Genomic DNA, 14,000 nt, shown 5'->3' with positions numbered 1-14,000 from the left:
CATCATTAAAATATTGTTGTTACTATATATAATGTTCTCCTACTTCAATTTACTTTCCTTTGTATCAATTCATATAAATCTTCCCAAATTTTTCTGAAACCACCTCTATGTCATTTCTTACAATATAATAGCATTCTATCCATTCCTCAATTGATAGACATTCCTTTAATTTCCACTTCTTTGCCACTACAAAAGAGTTGCTATAAATATTTTTGTACCTATGGGTCCTCCTTTTTCTTTGATCTCCTTGGGACATACACTTAACAGTATTGCTAGGTCAAAGGGTATGCAGAGATTTAGACATAGTTTCATGTCATTTTCCACAATGGCTGGACCAATTCACCATTCTTCAATGGTGGAATTGTGTCCCTATTGGGACACATTGTCATTTTGCTTTTCTGAGATGTTAGCCAATTTGAAATGTGTGAGGTGACATCTCAGATTTGTTTTACTTTGCATTTCTCTGATTATTAGTCATTTGAGCATTTTTATGTGATTATAGGTAGCTTTGATTTCTTCTGACAACTACCTTTTAAACTTTTGACCATTTATGAATTGGGTAGTAAGATTTATAAAATCATAAAATTTGTTTTTTTAAAAATGTGGCTCAAATATATTTAACATATATAAGACTGCTTGCCATCTTGGGGGGTGGGGGGGAGGAGGAAGGGAGGGGAAAAAATGAAACATAAGTGATTGAAAGGGATAATGTTGTGTAAAAATTATCCTGGCATGGATTCTGTCAATACGAAGTTATTATTAAATAAAATAAAATAAAAAAAATGTGGCTCAATTCCCTATATATTTAATAAATGGGATCTTTATCAGAGAAATTTGTTATAGAAATCGCCTCCCCAATTTTCTTCTTTCTAATTTTGGCTGCATTGGTTTTGTTTTTTGCAAAAGCTTTTTTAATTTCATGTGATCAAAATTATTTATTTTACCTATCTCTTGTTTAATCATGTCTTTCCTTATCCATAGATCATAGATCCATATATCAGATAGGTAATTTTGCCCACATTACCCTAATATCACCATTTATATCTTTTTTGATTTGTGGTGTTAGTGCACACATATATTATATCTAGGATATACTGTAACCTATTTAATATGTATAGGACTGCTTACCATCTGGGGGAGGGGGTGGAGGGAGGGAGGAGAAAAATCGGAACAGAAGTGAGTGCAAGGGATAATGTTGTAAAAAATTACCCTGGCATGGGTTCTGTCAATAAAAAGTTATTTAAAAAAAATAAATAAATAAAGGATTTGTGGTGTTAGATGTTGGTCTATGCCTAATGTCTGCCAGACTGTTTTCTAGTTTTTGTTGAATAATGAATCCTTGCCCCCAAAGCTTAGATCTTTACATTTATCAAATACTAGATAATTGTGATTATTTACTTTATATATTGTGTACCTACTCTATTCCACTGATCAACCACACTTAAAAAAATTTATTATTATTATTATTGCTTTTTATTTACAAGATATATGCATAGGAAATTTTTCAGCAATGACAGCTGCAAATCTTTTTGTTCCAACTTTTTCCCTCTTTCCCCCGATCCCTTCTCTCAGATGGCAGGTTGACCAACACATATTAAATGTGTTAAAGTATAAATTAAATACTATATATATATATATATATATATATATATATATATATATATATATATATATATATATATATATGTCCAAACAGCTAATTTACTATATAAAAAGAGTCGGACTTTGAAATAGTGTACAATTAGCCTGTGAAGGAAATCAAAAATGCAGGCAGACAAAAATAGAGGGAACTCAGCATCAGTTCATGTAAGTCTCTCTAGACCTTTCTGAAATCATCCTGCTGGTCATTTCTTACAGAACAATAATATTCCATACTATTCATATACCACAATTTATTCAGCCATTCTCCAATTGATGGGAATCCACTCAGTTTCCAGTCTCTGGCCTCACAAACAGGGCTGCCACAAACATTCTTGCACATACAGGTCCCTTTACAACCACATTCTTTCTTAACCAGCCTTTAAAGCATTGTTTTGATGATTACTACTTTATAGTGGGGTTTGAAATCTCATACTAGTAGGCCACTTTCCTTCACTTTTTTTTCATAGATAACCTTGATAATAATCTTGACTTTTTACTCTTCCAGATAATTTTGTTATTATTTTTGGGGGGGTTCTATGAAACAATTCTTTGGTAATTTGATTGGTGTGGTACTGAATAAGTAAATTTGGGTAGATATTTAGGTTATATTGATTTTGTAATTAATATTTCTGAAATTGTTCAAATCTAATTGTGTGAAAAGTCTTTTCTAATGGTGTTCATACAGTTCCTGAATATGTCTTTGAGGTAGTCTCCCAAGTATTTTATACTGTCTGCAGTGATTTAAAAGGAATTTTTCTTTCTTTTTCTTCCTACTTGGTTCTGTTGGTAATATTGCCATTAGATGTTTATTCATAGAAAGAACTTCATAGTAAGTGTATTAAAGAATTGAAAACTGGTTAGATGGTTAATTGTGGAACACAGATTAAAGTCAGAAAATCTTGATATGGAATTTTAAGTCAAGATTGATTTAAAAAAAAAAATCATAAACTGGGGCAGCTAAATGGTGCAGTGGATAGATCACCAGCCCTGAAGTCAGGAGGACCTGAGTTCAAATTTGAACTCAGACACTTAACACTTCCTAACTGTGTGACCCTGGGCAAGTCACATAATCCCAATTGCCTCAGGAAAAAAAATTGTAAACCTTGGGTGCTATATATAAATCTTTCCCCCAATAAGTAGGTCAAAAAGGACAAAAACCTCAAAGACATTGGCTTCAGGGCACATTTTCAGGAATCTATTGTACAGATTTATATATAGTAGCATATTCAGAGATACAGGAAATCTAAAAGGTAGAACAGAAAAATCCCGATGCTATGCATTAGAACCAAATCAGATAGTAGCTTTGTTAGAAAGTAGAATTTTGGTTTCAGAGCAGTTCTGGGGAAAATTAGGAAACTGGCATTGTCAGGTAGGACATAAAAATAGGAAAGGGAAGAGAGCCTGTGATGGAGAGAAGTCTGGGAGGATGGTAGTTAGAGAGGCAGGACAAAGGGTTGACTCGACTTCATCTCCCTTTTCTCATTCTTACATAGTCCCTAATTCTGTGGTTTGGTTCTCCTCTACACTTATGTTCTTAGAATGGGCAAGAGCTCTAAGATGTAGAGAGAAAGAAAGTATCTCAGGCATAAATCTTTGCCCAGCTATTTCAGGGGCAGAGGAGGACAGAGATGAGGTTTTTAAAGAAGGATCTTTACTGGGATCTCTATTTTGTTCATCCATATTGAGTGGTAGTGAAATGGACAAAGGACTGGCCCCCTTCTTTAGCATACTTCAAAGGCCTTAGGCTCGCAGAAGAATGTTTGCTCCGCTAGATTAGGGGATTTCTTTTGCACTTCAAAATGCCAGATCAACAATGCTCCCAAGGATATCTGTTCTGTGAGGGTGGTTGCCTAACCCTGATCCCGATCTATGTTAAAACATCTGCCCTGGTGGATTCTCTTTTCATCCTGTAAAACCCCCATTTTCCTGTTGTAAAATAGAGTCACTGTTTAATGTCAGAATATAACAAGTCGAACAGAAATGCTTATAAGGCTGTCTCTAGTTCTACAAGGCCCGGATTTCGATCAGAACTCTGTCCTGAGCTCGGTACCAAATAAATTCTAAAATTTCACTCATTGAGGTGTAATGCCAGAGAAACTGAGGCAGGAGAGAGATTAGAGAGTTTTTAATATTTTATTAATGGGAGAGTAAGATTGACTGGACAGGACTCTCGTCTCAAATTGTCCAGCCAGACAGAGATAAAGATATACTGGGACCAAGGAATTCATGTTGGTCCCAGGTCTGGAGGAGACTATCATCTCAAAGAATCCAGCGTCCAGCATCCACAGCCAGCCGCCATTCTCCAGCAATGAATGGAGAATCTCTAACCTTTATATACCTTTTAGAGACAAAGAAGAGGGAAAAAGAGCGGGAAAAGCCCAGCTGGAAAAGGCTATGATAAAGATGTCAGTGAAATATCTTGGAATACTTTAAGGGATGTTGTAAATTTCTCAAGGACAGAAGATAATCAGGAAGTCTACTCTCTTGTTTATCTTACTTGGGCTAACAATTTATATCCTTAGACTAATTGGTCCTCAGCCTTCATGGACCTAAGATTTACAGCTTAGGGGAGTAATTAGGGAGACTGAGACAAGGGAAACTTGTACAAGGAAACTGAGTCAGGACAGTTAAAGAAAACTGTGGCATAACATTCCACACTCTCTTTCCTAAATATTCAAACCTTTGAATCTTAGCATCTTCCTCTAGATACCCAGGAGGTCTTTGACCCACCTTATGTAAAGCAAATGAGCCAAAAATAAAACTAGAAAAATGTAAGGACTCACATGGGAAGAGCAAGTCTCTCCCTGATAACCCAGAGTTAACAGCTGTACAAAGGCTCCCTTGTTGCAAGCATGTCAGGTCCTCTACAGTTCTGGAGCACCATCTCAGCCAGAGAATCCAGTTTGAGATGGACAGTTAGATCTGTGGTCATTTGTGCACTTAACTGTCTCTGCTTACAGATCAGCAGGACCAAGGGCTCAAGCCCATTCAGAGGAGCAGATCTCTCCAGGGGAGAAGGATGAGGCTGTAGTACTCCACCCGTCCCCACCCAGAGAAACAGGCAGGGCTGCTATTAGAATATAGATTTCTGAGCAGATTATGCACAGTTAGACCATCAAGGCAGGCAAACTCCAAACTTTTTAGGTGCCTCATGCCAAACTTCAAGCCTTTGAAATGCTGAAATACTTAATGAACTGGGGTTACAGGAATGGAAAAATAGATCAGAGAGATTGCCAGTCCCAGGACAGGTGTCTGATTTCTAAAACTTTTCTAAAAAAAAATAATCCCCAAAACTGAGTCTGCCAGGGCACTTTTAACAAAATAAGGGATTCTAAAACTAAAGCATCCAAATTCAATCTGAACTAGTGAGATAGGGGGTGGGGCAGAAATGCCTAAGACAAAATAGGAGCTAGGGGTTCCCATTCTTTTTTGGTATTGAAAAAAATATACCAGTTTCCCCAATGTTCTATCTCTACCTCCCCCTTTTTCTTTCTCACGGAAAGGAATTATCAAATGATCATTCCCCTTATAAATTCCAAGAGCAAATCAAAATCCCTATACATAACAGACTAGTACAGTAGCATTTCCTAAAAATCCCTCAAACATAACAGCAATAATCAGAGTTAACAAATCCCATCCCAAATTTTAAGCACACAGTAATAGATGATCCAGGCAAGGTTTAACAGTCATTCATCAACCATTCCCAAAGTCCCTTATATTAGTCCAAACTACAGTAGATGCAGGGTCCAATCCATGGCCTCATTTAAAACTGCTGCTTCAGGCTGTGAAGTGATAGGAGGCTCTCATTCCTTGCAGAGTGGGTGCGTCATGCTGACAATCAAAGCTGATCAAAGCTGATCCAGGTTCCAGAAGCAAGTCAATATCTGTAATTTGACCAAAATCTAGAACAAAAACACAAATCTAACACATAAAGATTAGATCAGTCTCAGATAGAAAGACTCAGTTCACCAGACTGCTGCAAAATATGAGGAGGCCAAAATAAATTGGCCAGCAGTTTCCTATGTGAAGAGATGAGTTTGCTTTACAGGCCACGCAAATGGGTGCAGTCCCAAGTTGTAACATCAGTGAGGTCTCACAGACCCCTGTTAATTGTCCTCTTATTATGTAGAAACCTTAAAGAAACAAAACACAAATATCCAGTAACAGACAGATGACCAGGCGAAATAGTTGCCCAACCATTTAGGATACAATGATTACATATGACCAGACTGAAAATAGCAAGGCATAACATAACTGAATTGCATTAACAGTTTCTATTGACCATTGCTCTGATCAGAGAGATCAGTTACAAAAGGAAAAATGCAAGAACATAACTATAACATAATATAAACAGTTGAGTTTTAACAGCTTATCAATCAATTGTCCCAGTAACTGTCAGAGGGTGGAGCTTTAGAACTCCCAAATAGCATTAACTAATTAACTCTAAGCCCAAAAATTTTTTACCCCCAATAACAAATTCCATTAATCAAATTTCTGATAACTCCTAAACAAACATTTACCCTAACCTTATAGTAATAACAGAAAGTAATTTCGTCTCAATAAGTTCACAACTTAGAACAATGATCATATCTGGGTAGATGTTACATGAGTGAACATTATACATACAAATCATTTTGCTTTTAAAACACCTAATACATAGAAAAATATCCCAAACTGCATATTGTCCATAACAGAAACATTTTCAAAGGGACAAAGAAAAAACTATTATGTTCAGAGGCCCTTTAAATAACCTCAGGATGACCAAATACAATCAATTTAAACTTATACAAAAGACCCAATTCCACATAAAAGAATTCAAGAAGGTTTTTTTAACATAGCAATTAAACTTTTAGAAATATTCGTACCAACGTATGGATCACATTTATGACTATATCTCTTTTAATCCAAAAAACATTTATGTATCAAAAAAACAAATATTCAATCAATTTAACCTAATGTCCTTAAAAATCAGTTTGCTGAACTGGCCGTAATCAGATAAGAAAAAAAGCGGCAGGAACATACTTAAGAGGGGTGAGGGGAGGAGAGGATTCCATATGGCCACCCTTCCCCCACTCCTGCCCCCTAGAAAAAAACTTCCCTCAGGTTCCCCATTCAAATTTCCTAATGGGGATCCTTTTCAAGATTTAACCCATCAGTTTCCCAATATCAGGTTTCTTCCCAAATTCACCCATTTCCAACCTTCTCTTTCTCCCTGGCTACATACTTAAACAATCTCCTTAAAGAACTTTCTTATCAGATGCTCCTGATGCTACTGTAAAGTAGCATAAGACAGTAGAGGTGGATGGCTCCCTCCCCCACCTCTTTACCTACTCCCAAAAGTCTTTCACCTTCCTTAAATCATGCAAACCTCTAATTGCCCCTACTAATCAGTCTTTCCTAAATCACCTGCATTCCTCTTTCCTTTTCCCTTCAAAAACCTGTAAGATTCATACTATAGTGAATAGTCCAAACCTCCAAAAACCCACACATGTCCAGCAGAGCTGGTTTTAAAGTATAACTTATGTTAACAAATAACTCAATATATTTCAGAAGGTAACAAACTGAATCAAACTAATACAGCTGTTTTTAAAAGTTTTTCTTCTTCTTTTTTTTTTTTCCTACCACATTTCTTCTAACAGCTATTAGCATCTTATCTCCAGAGCTTTTTATTGCCCAGGCCAGGGTAAGCCTGAATTTTATTGCTTTTTACTCTAGTAAGCTTTGTTTCAAGGGAAAAAAAAAAAACCTTTTCTGTCCTTTTAAAATAGCTAAATTCCATGTACTTACAAAATTAGTACAACAGGTTAAAAGTTTTAAAATCACAAGCAAATTTTCAAACAACCAATTCCCAAATTTGTTAATCATTGTTCTTAAACTTGACAAAGCTTTTTAAATCAGCAAAAACAGACTAGGGGCTGTATTTTAACTTTCCGAAATTCCAAATCCCTTTCAATCTATTTTTTCATTTCCTTTTTTTTTTTTTTTTTTTTTTTTTCCTTTCTCTCCCCTTTCTCCCCCTGTCTCACAGGCTGCTGCAGTCAGCCAGAGACAGAGAGAGAGAAAGATTTTTCAAACTTCTTGATATTCTCTAAACCTGCAACACAGAGGCTGAAACCTTATCTCTTACAAGCTTGCTACCTTTTAACACAGACACGCACAGACAAACATGGAGCTCCATTTTAGTAAGCACAGTTGCAACGTTGTTCTTAAAAATTTTTCCAACCAATAAAACAGACAAATCACACAGAACATAGAACACACATCACACAGACTACACAGTTACAACATTAAACAAACATATAACAAGCCCAGAGGATATTTCCCAGCGTCCCAGAAAATATCCGTCTCAGAATTTTAAACCCGTCGGTATTTATTCTGAGACTACAGGTTGCTAGCAACAGACCAGACTAGAACCAGAACCAGAACCAGATGGTACCCCAAAAGGTACCCAGACAGACTTACTCTCCCAAATGCCGAATCGATTCCGTAGTCCACTGTAGGCCGGACTGAGACTGAAGAACTGCTTCCTTTTCTATCCAGAGTGCTGATCTTTCCCAAGGAACAGACCCAGGTTCTGAGCCCAGGCCTAGGTGGAGACGGAGAGGTCTCTAATCTCTAATCCAGTTCTCAGTTTCTATTATCTCGGTGGGACCTCCAAAATGTAATGCCAGAGAAACTGAGGCAGGAGAGAGATTAGAGAGTTTTTAATATTTTATTAATGGGAGAGTAAGATTGACTGGACAGGACTCTCGTCTCAAATTGTCCAGCCAGACAGAGATAAAGATATACTGGGACCAAGGAATTCATGTTGGTCCCAGGTCAGCGTCCAGCATCCACAGCCAGCCGCCATTCTCCAGCAATGAATGGAGAATCTCTAACCTTTATATACCTTTTAGAGACAAAGAAGAGGGAAAAAGAGCGGGAAAAGCCCAGCTGGAAAAGGCTATGATAAAGATGTCAGTGAAATATCTTGGAATACTTTAAGGGATGTTGTAAATTTCTCAAGGACAGAAGATAATCAGGAAGTCTACTCTCTTGTTTATCTTACTTGGGCTAACAATTTATATCCTTAGACTAATTGGTCCTCAGCCTTCATGGACCAGAGGGAGATTTACAGCTTAGGGGAGTAATTAGGGAGACTGAGACAAGGGAAACTTGTACAAGGAAACTGAGTCAGGACAGTTAAAGAAAACTGTGGCATAACAGAGGCTAGCTAGACTTTTATTGTCTGGGCTATTTCAGTAGAAGGATTACTAGGCAGATGTTGCTATAAACTCTCTGTGGAGGCCTGATCAAGTATTTCCCTTTGGGGTTTATTTCCTTATCAGTTAACATAGATTGAGAAGGAGAAGTTGTGGAAACTAGCAATAAAAGGATAGAGGACAGCGGAGTGAATGTACCCTAATGTGAATAAGATATTAAAAAAAAAAAAACTAGCTGGATTCTAAAATTATTGCCATGACAGAGATAAAATGATAATATAACTAAGCTACAGATGGACAAGGCAGGAAAGTGATCACTGACATTTATGATTAGCAAAAATATGACTATTTTACATACAAGCTAGCAGATAAATATAGCCAGCTGGTGGCTGGCAAATAACACATATTATTATTTTGCTCAGATTAATTTTAAATATTTACTGATGAATCTCAGAACTTACCCTTAACTTGTAAACCAAAATCCTTTCTACAAAGAAGTCTATAGATTCTTTTTGAAAAGTTTTGAGGCAGACCATATCTGTACCTTTGGACAGTTCTAAAGGTTAATATTTTCTGATGCTTCCCCCAACACACCTTGAAATTAATTGAATTTTACATATTGTTCTAACTTCTATCCTCAGGCTAGGTAGAACAAATCTAATCCCTCTTTACAATAAAAATCCTTTAAATACTTAGAAAACTTTGATCAAGTATCCTCCAAAATACATTTTCTGTTCCTTAAAGTAGTCAGGGTTATCTCCAGTTCCTTCACCCTTTCTGCTTTCTCTTCCCAGGATAAACTCTACTTTATAAACTTCCTCTTCAGAAAGTAGCATCCAAACAAACCTCAATAATTAAATTTCATATGTAGGTTGATTAGGCAGAGAATAGTGTGAACAATTTGATAAAGATTTTGATAATGCCTTTATAAAGGCTTTTAGATCAGGGATAATGAATATGAAAGTTTCCCTTCTCAGTCCCATTACACTCCCAATACTCATAGTAATCTCGATAGGAGCCCCTGAAAGAAGTATTAGTCAATACTTGAGCAATGGAGAAATAAGTAGAATAGCATAACAAAGCTCTTCCCTTCTCAATCCTATTGCCTTCTTTAGAGTGCTATTTTATTCAATTCAATTAACATTGTTTTTTAGCTACCTATAATTTTAGCAGAAACTCTAAAAACTATTGGGAGAGAAAGGCAAGCAATTAGACCCTGCCTTCAAAGAAGACATTTGTGAAAAAAAGGTTGGGGGAGGGACTGGAAACCAGAAATTGCCAAATAAATTTTAAAATCCACTAAATCTTCTCTTGGTAATTTTATTTGTAAAAAAAGAAAATTCAGTTAAAGTGCTTTATATACTGAAATGTTTGTAAAAATATATTCTCTATGGAAATATATTCAAAAGAACTCCACATGTTTAACTTGGATTGTTTACTCTCTAGAGGATGGGAAGGGTCTCTAGGGGGTGGGGAGGGGAAGAAGGAGGGGAGAAAAATTAAAAATTGTCTTTGTATGTATTTGGAAAAAAATTTAGCTTTTTAATAAGAGTAGGAACAAAAGAAATGCATTGCATTACATAAGACACAAGGCAGTTCTTCAGTTATTCCCAGTAGTAGCATTTTAGCTACAATGCTCAAGTTGCTTGTGGAGAGGATGGACTAGAGGGAAGGAGACACTTTGCAGAGAGACAGAAGTCACTGCAAATCAAAAGGTCACAAGGACCCCATTGTAGTGGTGACTTTCCTCTTAAAGCAGAGAGTGATCATTGGATGTGCTCTTGAATATGTTCTCATGGGTGTGGGTGGAATTAAATGACTAGAGAGGTAGATAACCTCCAGATCACAAATTCTGGAATTTTCTATAAGCAGACTGAAAGGGAAAGGAGCAGAGGATTGTTGATCAGTCTTGGGAACTGATTGGGTGTGGAAGGGAAAAGGAAAGAATCTGGCTACAGACAGTGCTGCCTACAGAAGGTCTATGCACAAATTAGATTTGAAAATCCTTGAGCTAAACCTCCATGTTTTCCTAGCATTGCTCCTTGCAGACACAGGAGCTCTTTCAGCTTGGTGAAAACCTGAAGGTGCCAACCAGAGGTGTGAACTCAAGGGGTGGGGGGAAGGGTGCTACAACCAGAAAGAGTTGACAGGTTGAGCTGCAGGATGCTAGGCCAGGGGATTGACACCTCTGGGAGGCTCCAGGAGGGCAGGGCTACCTCCTATAAAAGGAGAGCATCCTTCTGCTCAGAAGCATTGCCTTGACTGGCAGTGGAGTCTCTTCATCTCAGCTGCTGAGAAGCAACAGGAGAGAGAAGAATGGAAGCTGCTGTAGAAATGCTGCAGAAAATGCAGACTGATGTCACCTGCAGCATCTGTAGGAACTACTTCTCTGAGCCGGTCACCCTCCATTGTGGACACAGCTTTTGCAGAGAATGTCTCTCCTCCTGCTGGAGGGCAGCAGCAACCCAGGCTCTCTCTTGTCCTGAATGCAGGCAAGTGCCCCAGAGCGAAGCATTACCCCCAGTCAATGAGCGCCTAGCACAGCTGACTGACCTGGTCAAAAGGACGGGCTTCCAGGTTCTGCAGAGCACTAAGGGACAGAGCCAGTGCACTCTTCATGGGAAAGTCTTCAAGCTCTTTTGTGAACAGGACCAGACTCCACTGTGTGTGGGATGCTGTGAAACTGCAGAACACGGGGGTCATGGGATCTCTCCTGTAGGAGAGGCTGCTCCCAAGTACAGAAAACAGCTCCAGAACATGCAGAGAAATTTGGGGAAACATTTCGAAGAAACTGAGAGCCTTCTAGCTCAGCAGAGCCCTGTGTATTGGAGAAGTATGATTAAAGAAGAATACCGCAAACTGCACCGCTTAGTGAAAGCACAAGAATCCATCTGTATTGAAAGGATAAGACAAGATAAAAGGGCAAGGCAGGACAGACTAACTCAGCAGATACAAACTCTTCAGAAGCTCACACTAGAACTGCAGGAAGCAGGCGACCTACCAGATCTGGATTTGCTACAGGATGCCAAGCAGTTGCTGGAAAGGAGTGAGTCAGAGCTGTCCCAAAGGGCCACGACTGTCCTCCCAGAGCTGAGAGAGTATCCTATCCCCGGCCTGATAGAGATGCTCAATCGATTCAGAGTGGATATCAGGCTGATCGCCTCAACAGCCACTTCCTATGTGAGTATTGCTGAGGATCTGAGGAGTGTGACGGCTACAGAAGCCTGGGCGGCGCTCCAGCATCTTGAAGACTCCGAATGCTATGCTGCTGTTGCTAAGCAGACCTTCAGCTCCGGCAGACACTACTGGGAGGTGGATGTGAGTCAGGTACCTCAGTGGGTACTGGGGATCTATACCACCTACTTGAGGAGAAAAAGGGGCAGAGACATGGACTCCTTTGATTTTGCTTTCTTGCTTCGATGTGTCAAGAAGGAAGATGGTTATTATATCAGAACCTATTGTGGATCACTGAATCATCGGTTGAAAGGCCCTATACCCAGGGTTGGGGTCTACCTGGAATATAGCCCTGGAAGTCTTGCTTTTTACAACGTTCTCCAGCGCTCCCTTATTTATAAGTTCCACCGCATTTCTTTCACAGCCCCCGTCAGACCTATCTTTTGTCCTGGCCCCCCACTTCCAGGAACTAAGCCTGGTCCCATGACTCTCTGTCCAGTGGACTCCCATCTTTGTGCTTGCTGCGTTTCATCTCAGTGAGCGTTTCTCCGAGAGAAGAAGGAGCGCCTATTTGATGATGTAGTGTCTCCCTGCTCACCCAGTGGAGATTTGCCTCCCCCCCCAGCAAACTGAAGCGTATCACTCACCAATGTCTGTACTCTCTTAGTGGGTCCTATCTGCTTATGAATTTTCCCAGTTCGGTTTCAGTAGTTAAAAGCAAATAAAAATTTAAAAAAAAAAAAACCCTCATCTGAGTGCTGTGGTTTCCATACCCTTACGTGAGGAATGACTCTGGGATTCAGAAAGGGGCGAAGTTAAAAGTCCGCCTCATCACACATTCGCAGAAGGGCGGGCGCCTCATTATAGGGTATGTGCATCCCCTGCTGTTTTACCGGATTGGGGGAGGGGCGGGATAAGGGCGGGATCTAGAGAGTGTGGGAGGAGGGAGGGAGGGGCAAATTTCCAAAGCTTTTCCTCACAGGTCTTCATTCCTGCTTTCTAAATTATCCTTTATTCTCTTCTTTTTCCTTCCTGGAGTCCTTGTGACTTTATCTTTATCTATCGGGTAGGTAAAGAATTAAAATGTAACTCTAATCTACTGGGGCACCGAGACGACAAATTCTCCGGCTTCCTAGAGTGTCGCCGGAAGTGAGGCGGGGCCTGGAGATAGGATAGGAGTGCGGAGACACACTTCCTCTCCAGGCTTGCCTATAGAAGAGCTTTGAAGTTTCCCGGAAGTTGAGAGTCTGGGAGGAATCCATCTTTCAAAATGCCTCCCGCGTTTTCCCCACCGACCACGGCTTTTAACTAGGGATGAAGGAAGGGTTGGGATTGTTTTAAGGGACTTAGGTTAGAGTCGCCTTCTATTAGACAGTGTCAGGTATATATACTGGGCTCGTAATTATGCCCGAGGGAGTCCCTGAAAGAATCACTGAGGTCAAACCTATTTTCATAATAAAATTTCATTTCTAGCACGGTAAAGATTGTTATACGCCCTAGAAACAAAAACTCTGACGCGCTCTCAATTTTTACAGTGTAAGGGGATAATAAAAGTTTGAGAACTTTTGGTATAACAAGACAAAAAGGTACAAGAGGAAATTATGAGTTTGGGGAACAGCAAACAAGCCTTTCTAGTTGAAATTTTGAGGACCTGAAGTAATATAGTTAAAAGTGAAATAATATAAAATAGAAGCTGAAAGGCAGATTGATAAATTTTAAATTATAAACTGAAAAATTTGTATTTTATCTTAGAAGCCCAAAAATATTTTTTAAAAATCAAAATATAGCTTTTATTAACTACTTAAAGCTGTTAACCATTAATTTCCTACTTTACAAACTTTATTTAATATTACTACCTTCATAAAACCTGTTCCAATATGTCTGATCTGTTGCCTGTACCCTAATCTTATGATGAATATTCCAACATCCACTTTTGTACCTACTACAAATCCTCCATGTTGAAGCTCTGTCTCTGTCTCTGTC

At 38.8% G+C, this 14,000-nt stretch overlaps 1 protein-coding gene across 1 annotated transcript; it reads left to right on the top strand.

Annotated features, from left to right (window-relative positions):
- The first annotated feature begins 10,004 nt into the window (after positions 1-10,004).
- On the top strand, positions 10,005-13,108 carry LOC127547882 (tripartite motif-containing protein 43-like). The gene has a single exon (XM_051974973.1). The coding sequence runs from the start codon at positions 11,160-11,162 to the stop codon at positions 12,555-12,557; it is 1,398 nt and encodes a 465-aa protein (XP_051830933.1). The 5' UTR covers positions 10,005-11,159; the 3' UTR covers positions 12,558-13,108.
- The last annotated feature ends 892 nt before the right edge of the window (positions 13,109-14,000 follow it).

The sequence above is a fragment of the Antechinus flavipes genome, chromosome 1 (assembly GCF_016432865.1).
Source record: "Antechinus flavipes isolate AdamAnt ecotype Samford, QLD, Australia chromosome 1, AdamAnt_v2, whole genome shotgun sequence".
NCBI classification, from domain to species: domain Eukaryota; kingdom Metazoa; phylum Chordata; class Mammalia; order Dasyuromorphia; family Dasyuridae; genus Antechinus; species Antechinus flavipes.
The sequence above is the reverse complement of the archived record's forward strand: the minus strand, read 5'-3'. Positions and strand labels throughout refer to the sequence as shown.

What these genes read in the sequence shown, in the direction of transcription:
- LOC127547882 (XM_051974973.1), top strand. Translation starts at nt 11,160, where the DNA reads ATGGAAGCTGCTGTAGAAATGCTGCAGAAAATGCAGACTGATGTCACC.